This window comes from Penaeus monodon, unplaced genomic scaffold, assembly GCF_015228065.2.
Source record: "Penaeus monodon isolate SGIC_2016 unplaced genomic scaffold, NSTDA_Pmon_1 PmonScaffold_14372, whole genome shotgun sequence".
NCBI classification, from domain to species: Eukaryota; Metazoa; Arthropoda; class Malacostraca; order Decapoda; family Penaeidae; genus Penaeus; species Penaeus monodon.
The window spans coordinates 1,104-7,913 of NW_023643457.1; the positions used below are offsets into that span (position 1 = coordinate 1,104).

At 52.2% G+C, this 6,810-nt stretch overlaps 2 protein-coding genes across 2 annotated transcripts; both read right to left on the bottom strand.

Moving 5' to 3' along the window:
* Positions 1–2,679: 2,679 nt before the first annotated feature.
* LOC119569353 (pistil-specific extensin-like protein) lies at positions 2,680–3,270 on the bottom strand. The gene is made up of 2 exons (XM_037917553.1): positions 3,019–3,270; positions 2,680–2,883 (listed from the first exon to the last, which is right to left on the bottom strand). Exons 1-2 carry the CDS (start codon positions 3,268–3,270, stop codon positions 2,680–2,682), a joined length of 456 nt encoding a protein of 151 aa, XP_037773481.1.
* Positions 3,271–3,293: 23 nt separating this feature from the next.
* Positions 3,294–5,868, bottom strand: LOC119569352 (transcriptional repressor scratch 2-like). The gene is made up of 3 exons (XM_037917552.1): positions 5,604–5,868; positions 3,881–3,899; positions 3,294–3,477 (listed from the first exon to the last, which is right to left on the bottom strand). Exons 1-3 carry the CDS (start codon positions 5,866–5,868, stop codon positions 3,294–3,296), a joined length of 468 nt encoding a protein of 155 aa, XP_037773480.1.
* Positions 5,869–6,810: the final 942 nt, after the last annotated feature.

Genomic DNA, 6,810 nt, shown 5'->3' on the forward strand with positions numbered 1-6,810 from the left:
CCAAGACTATTTTTTTTTCTTTTTTTCTTACCCTGCTCGCTTGGGAAGGCAGGGGAGGGGGGGGAAAGGAGGGGGGTGATGCTGGGAAGGAGGGGAGGGTGGAATCGGGCAAGAAAATGGATTGTATAGGGGGAAAAGGTTAGGGGTAGGGAGGGGGGAGGCCAGAGTTATTTTTTTTTTACGTAATTTTTTAAATCTTTTTTATTTTTTATGTTATTTTTAATTGTAGTGGAGCATTGTCTGGCGGCCTCACCCGAGGCTGCGAAGGGTGACACGAATAGTTTGTCAAAAACCACGACCCGGAACTTTATCCCCAAAAAACCCCCGGTAACAGCTCCTGAAGGGGGAGCTGACGTGCGGAGTGTTGAATAATTTTGATTTTATTCGGGGTTCTTTCCGAATCTCTTTGTTCTCTCTCGCAGCGGGGACTTCCCTCGCGGTGATGGCTTAAACTCTAATAACAACACGAAAACCCACTGTTCGCTACAGGCTAAAATAAACACGCCTCATTCACCCCCTCGCACACTCGTAACTCAGAAGAAAATGCTAACAGTGTACTCGTCCTACAAACGGCAGTAACATCTTACAATATATATATATAAATTATAATCATCTCCTTTTTTCCCCCCCCTATTTAAAAACCGGGAATGTACCCTTATAAGCTAAAAGGGGAACCTGTGGTAAGTCCCGTGCTCGCGCAACACTTTTCGTATCTGGCGACCTCACGCGCCTGCAGGAGGGGGGGAGGGGGGGAAGGGGTTTTGGGGAGGGGGGAGGGGAAGCGGAGAAAGGGGGGGGAATGAGGCCAGCATATATTTACCCACGGGGCAACTCAGGGTGACATATATGCAAATTACGACCCGGGGGTCCGACAATACAGACATTCACACACACAAACGCCCAACCAATACATACGCCCCAAAAGGCGGGTACCCCAGGGCAAAAAAATCCGGCCTGGTCTCTACAGCAAAATCAAAACCTTAAAAAAATATCTCACTGTCATCTCTTAGGAGTACCTCGTTTGCATGTGCGGGTCCTTGTACTTTGGGGTGACATGCTCCTTTGCTTTCGTGACACTAAGCCCCGAAGTGCCTGTCATCTTATAAAAAACCAAAAAGTGTTTTCTTTTTTTTCTCTACCCAGTGCTTCGTTTCGAGCGATCAGGGTACAAAATATTTCAACTTGGGGATGCGTGCGTGCGGGGATGTGTTGTATATGTGTGGCGGGTGATCCACGCCGTGTTTGGGTTTGTGTATGCGTTTGTGCATGCTGGTTCCGGCGCTTATGTATTTTTTTTTTGTGCACGCAAACAAAAGTGCCTATTCATGGAGACTGAAGATATGGAAGCTATTTCGGTGTAAGAACAAGATAATTTTAAGAAGGGAGAGAGACAGGGAGAGTCAAGGGGAGTAAGAGTGAGTGAGTAATGAGGGAGTGAGAGAAGTGAGAGACAATGGAGATAGATAGATAGGTAGATGCACTGATAGATATATAAACAGATGATTAGATAAATTTATAAATATATAGATGAGAGAGAGGGGGGGGGAGGAAGAAGAAGAAGAAGAGAAGAGAAGAGAAGAGAAGAGAAGAGAAGAGAAGAGAAGAGAAGAGAAGAGAGAGAAGAGAGAGAGGAGAGGAGAGGAGAGAGGGGAGGAGAGGAGAGGAGAGGAGAGGAGAGAAGAGAAGAGAAGAGAAGAGAAGAGAAGAGAGGAGAGGAGAGGAGAGGAGAGGAGGAGAGAAGAGAAGAGAAGAGAGAGAGCAGCGTCGCCGGTTGGTACTCAGCACAGAACAACACATCGATCACCAAGCACAAACCTCCGGCTGCAAAATCTTATCTTCACTGACCTCGGCGGCAGCGAAAGGGAAGAAGCGAGAATGAACACCAAAGGAAAAGTGAAAGAGAGTGAAAAATACGAAGGAAGAGTGAGTGGGTGAAGAAAAATATATATAAGAAAAAAGGGAGAGATGAAACAAAGAATGCAAGGCAAGGAATGCACAAGAATCACACCAAGATGAAATAAGAACAGGGGATTATGATTGGTGAGGGGAGAGGGGGGGGGCGAAGAATACGAAGGGCAAGAGGCGAAAAGAGGCCCATTAAAAAAGAGAAAATCAACATAAAAAGCGAGAGGAGGGGTGTGGCCGCAGGTGTCAAGGCCCACTTTCGGCCGGAACTCTCGCAGGGCTCATGGCTACACCCCACACCGCCTCAGCCACACATCACTCCACTCCGCCAAACGGCACCGGCTCACTCCCTCGCCTAAGTCACAGCTACTCCTCATCCTCTAACTCACAGCCTCACTTGGCCTTCGTCCGTACGCGCTTCTGAGCTTACGGACGCATGCACATCCCACTTGTACACATGCGCACGCGCGCCGGTGTCGATTTTCAACTACACGCTCGTCACAAGGCACGGCGGCCAGGCAATTCGATCTAGAATACATATCTGGAACATTCCGTTATGTGTGTGTGTGTTTTGCGTGTTTGTCCGCTTTCGCTTGCGTTTTGCGCACAGAAGATGCTCTGTACGTTAATCACCATAAACACTAAGGGTCACGTACGTCAATTCACCCTATAAACCCTGTCACATTCACTTAATTATCTAATTAACATCAGTTAAGATCCTCCTTTCCTTAAGTACAACGAACTGCAATGGCCAGGTGCATTGCGCGTGCGCTCCTAGGCACACGCGACACTGCCTTCGTGCCCTGGGCAGGCGGCGCCCCGGTGCCCGCCGACGGGCCACCCGGGGCGGCAGGCTTGGCGGCTCCTGCAAGGCAACACGGACCACACGGGCCACTTGGGCCACACGGGCCCCGGCCGCGCCACCGCCAACACCACCACCTCGTCCTCGCGCTCGTCCTCCAGGCGGGCCCGGGGAGCCTGCAAGGGGAGGGAGGAGGGAGCAGGCCGTTATGCGAGGCTAGGACGTCGCCGTGGAGGGAGACTCGAGGTCGCCCTCGGAGGAGGAGGTGGAGGTTGGAGTGGTGGGGGGAGGGGGGTCTGGCACCCTCTCGCCGAAGGTAGCCGTTGAGGTGGCACTTGGCAGGGCTTAAGGTCATCCTCGGAGGTTGAGGAGCGGACTGAAGTCACCCTCATGGATGCTGGAAGGGCCCGGGTCCCTCTGAGGGAAGGAGGAGGCGTGCCGGTGGTCGCCGTCGGAGATGGAGCGGGTGCTGGTAGCGGCGGCGGCGGCGGCGGCAGCGATAGGGTGACGGCGTGGGGGGGAGGAGAGGCGCTAGGGCAGCGGTGCGGGGGGGGCGGCGGCATCCTGACCCCGCGGTGCCGGATGCTCATGTGGTTGTGCAGGGAGTTTCGCGTCTTGTACACGTGGCCGCACACGGGGCAGGGAAGGCGTGCTGCAGCGAGGAGTGCTTGTCCTGCACGTGGATCTTTAAGTTGGACCTCGTGCTCAGTAACTTGTAGCACACGGGGCACTGCCACTTAGGCTTGTTGTCTACCAGTACCCGCCCACTGCTGAATGACAACAACAGTGTGCCCTTTACTATGAACCACACAAAGCCTTGCTCCTGCCTCTCCTCTCTCTCTCTCTCTCCTAATCTTTCACAGTTTCCTCCTCCTCCTCCACTAGTTCTTCTGCTTTACCTAAGCATCACCGTCTCTCTTCTCTCTCTCGTCTCTTCTCTCGTCTCTCGTCTCCTCTCGTCTCTCATCTCTCTCTCTCTCTCTCTCTCTCTAGCCTCCACGTTCTCCTTTATCAAGAGATACCACCACCACTCTCCCTCTCTTGGGCCTTCACCTCCGCAGCACAGGTAACGGTCCACCACAACATCGCCACACATTCACATCACCTTCTTTTTCATTTTTTGTTTTAAATGTAATAAAAGGTTTATATCATAAGAAGCGAAGCAAAGCCAACCCTCGCCAGCTATAACAGTCTACAGAGGATCAAGCAAAGGAGTCACACATGAGGATCAACTTTTCTCTTCAGGTTCCGGCCTGAGGATTTCCTTCCGCAGCTGCGTAAGAAGGAGACGGGGACGAACGGGGGGTAAGGAGAACTGGTGAAAAGCAGAGAAGAAGAAAAAATACAGAAGAGAAGAGAAGACGAGATGAGAACTAGAACGAGAACGAGAGAGAGAGAGAGAGATAGAGAGGAGAGAGAGAGAGAGAGAGAGAGAGAGAGAAAGGGAGGAGAGGAGGGAGGAGACGGAGACGGAAAGGGAGAGGGAGAGGGAGAGAGAGAGAGGAGAGAGAGAGAGAGATGAGGAAGAGAGAGAGAAGAGAGAGAGAGAGACAGACAGAGAAATGACGAGAATTCAGAGAGCAGAGCAATGAGAGAATTAGAAAAGGAAGAAGACGACGCGAAAGAAGAGAGCATGGATGAAAGGAGGGAGTGTATGGGTGAGATGGACACGAAGGGCAGGAGAGACAAGGACTGAACTGTGTCGAGAAGTGAGTGCACACGAAGGAAGGAAGAGAAGCGAGGAGAAGAGAAGAGAGACGGACAGGAATTCGAGATGTAGAGAGAAGTGGCACCGAGGGATAAAATTTAGAGACAGGTTACAGGAGATAGGAGTGAGGGGGGGGGGGGGGGGTAGAGAGGGAGAAGGGGGTAAGAGGAAGGGAGGCAGGGAGGGTAGAGAGGGAGAAGGGGAGGAGGGGAAGAAGGGGGAAGAGGGGGGAGGGCGTATACTCGGGAGCAGTGGGGCGAGAGAGGCAACATCCGGGACCATCGTGCTCGCCAGGATGTTCACAAGGTTGTCTTATACTGCCCCGCCTCCCTGCCCCCCCTCCCCCTTTATCTATCTCTCTACTCCCCCTCTTCCCTCCCTCATTGCGATTCCTTGTTATCTCCTCCCTTCCCCTATTGCCATTTCGCCTCCGTGATGTTGCATATCACTTGCACGAGACTGCAATTTATATTTTGATCTTTAGAGATGGTATATTCATTTCTAGCGTCGTTGCAAACTTTGTGTAGTTTGGCAAGAGATATTGCACTTGGCTTATTTGACTTGTTTGTTTAATTTTGACTCATTTCTTTCTCTCCGCCGGCCTCACCTTAACTCCTAGCAATACTATGCATTTGTCATTCGGACATATATATACACTACGTACGTATATACACAAAGAGAAACGCATACACACAGACACACATACATACAAACACTCTGCGATGCGAGGTGGTGTATGAGCGGTGACGCGGTGAGGTATGTGTCGGAGGGATGGGGAAGGAGGGGGGGGGAGGATAGGGCAAGGGGCACACAAGCGTGGGGCATCGGGGAGGGGAGAAAAAGGGGTGGTGGTCTCCACACTACGAGTACTGCCGCGGGCATCACTCTCAATGGGCAGGAGTACCTAAACGCTTCACACCTCCTCCTCCTCCTCCTCCTCTTCTTTTTCTGAGTCTACTGTTCGCAATGCGAGGGGGTGGAGAGTGGAGAAGAGGGGATGAGAGGTCACTAAACGGTTCAGGAGAGCGAGGAGGATGAAGGGGAAAGAAGGAATGGAAGATCACATAGATCAGGAGAGAGAGGGGGGAGGGGGAGATAGACAAAGAGAGAGACATGAAGAGGGGGAAGGGGAGAGGGCGGGGAGGGCAGCATCCTCGCGTGTGTGTCTGCCGGATGCAGCATCTCTACATCTTGGGCATCTTAAGGCCGCGGTGGCGCATGGAGAAATGGTTGTGGAGCGAGTTGCGGGTCTTGTAGACATGCTGGCAGATGGGGCAGGGAACACGTGCTGCAGCGGGGAGTGCTTGTCCTCCATGTGTGTGCGGAGGTTGTACTTGTTGGACAGCACCTTGAGACACACGGGGCACGCGGCGGGGCCCTCCCACGCACCGCCGCCGCCACCGCTGCCACCACCGCCGCCGCCCGCAGTCCCACCACAGCCCACCGCGCCCATAACGCCCGCTAGCACCCCTGCAACGAATTTAAAACAGAATCCCCGGTCAGTCACAGTGACCTCTGGCGGCGAGGATGCCCGCCCTCCTGCCTGTCAAGCCTCTGCTGGTGCAACTTATCACCATTAGCATTGTCAGGGGTCTTCACTCTTAAGATGGGGAGGGGGGGGGGCAGCAATTGGGGGTACAGGGGGGGTTAGGGAGGTGTAAACACTGGCTCAAAAACGAGTTACTCAACCTCAAAACGTGGCATAAGCCTTGGCACGTGGCACCCACCCTCGTGTCAGGAGGCACAACATGGAGGTTTATAACAACAACATTACGTTATGATGTGTGTGTATGTTTTAAATTTCCTTTCTCTTTAGAATGTTACAAAAAAACAAAAAACAAAAAAGAAAAAAGGCTCGCTGGAAAAAGGTTCGGCTTCTCGGACGCGGAACACAAGTCACAGACAGGCACGGACAGCAAGACAGACACAGACACAACTCGGCCCCTGATTCAGTCCTGACCTCACCCTGGGAGCCCTCGCCATGCTCATTCATTCGCTCCGGAGCCCAAGAAAGGACGCACGCAGGACAGGGAACACGGGTACGCAAGGGTGCAGGGGAAGGGGAAGGGGAAGGGAAGGGAAGGGGAAGGGTAAAGGGTAAGGGTAAAGGGTAAGGGTAAGGGTAAGGGTAAGGGTAAAGGTAAGGGTAGGGTAAGGGTAAAGGTAAAGGGTAAGGTTAAGGTAAAGGTAAAGGTAAAGGTAAAGGTAAGGGTAAAGGTAAAGGTAAAGGTAAAGGTAAGGGTAAGGGTAAGGGTAAGGGTAGGGTAAAGGGTAAGGTAAAGGTAAAGGTAAAGGTAAAGGTAAGGGTAAAGGTAAAGGTAAGGGTAAGGGAAATAGGAATGAAGACGAAGAAGAGAAGGGGAGACTAAAGGATAAATGCTGAGAGGAAATTCGG

Excerpts from the sequence above, each read along its gene's own strand:
- LOC119569353 (XM_037917553.1), bottom strand. The coding sequence starts at position 3,270 with ATGCCGCCGCCCCCCCCGCACCGCTGCCCTAGCGCCTCTCCTCCCCCC. Across the intron at positions 2,884-3,018 it reads CACCTCAACGGCTACCTTCG|GCTCCCCGGGCCCGCCTGGA; the intron begins GCGAGAGGGTGC and ends CTCCCCTTGCAG.
- LOC119569352 (XM_037917552.1), bottom strand. The coding sequence starts at position 5,868 with ATGGGCGCGGTGGGCTGTGGTGGGACTGCGGGCGGCGGCGGTGGTGGC.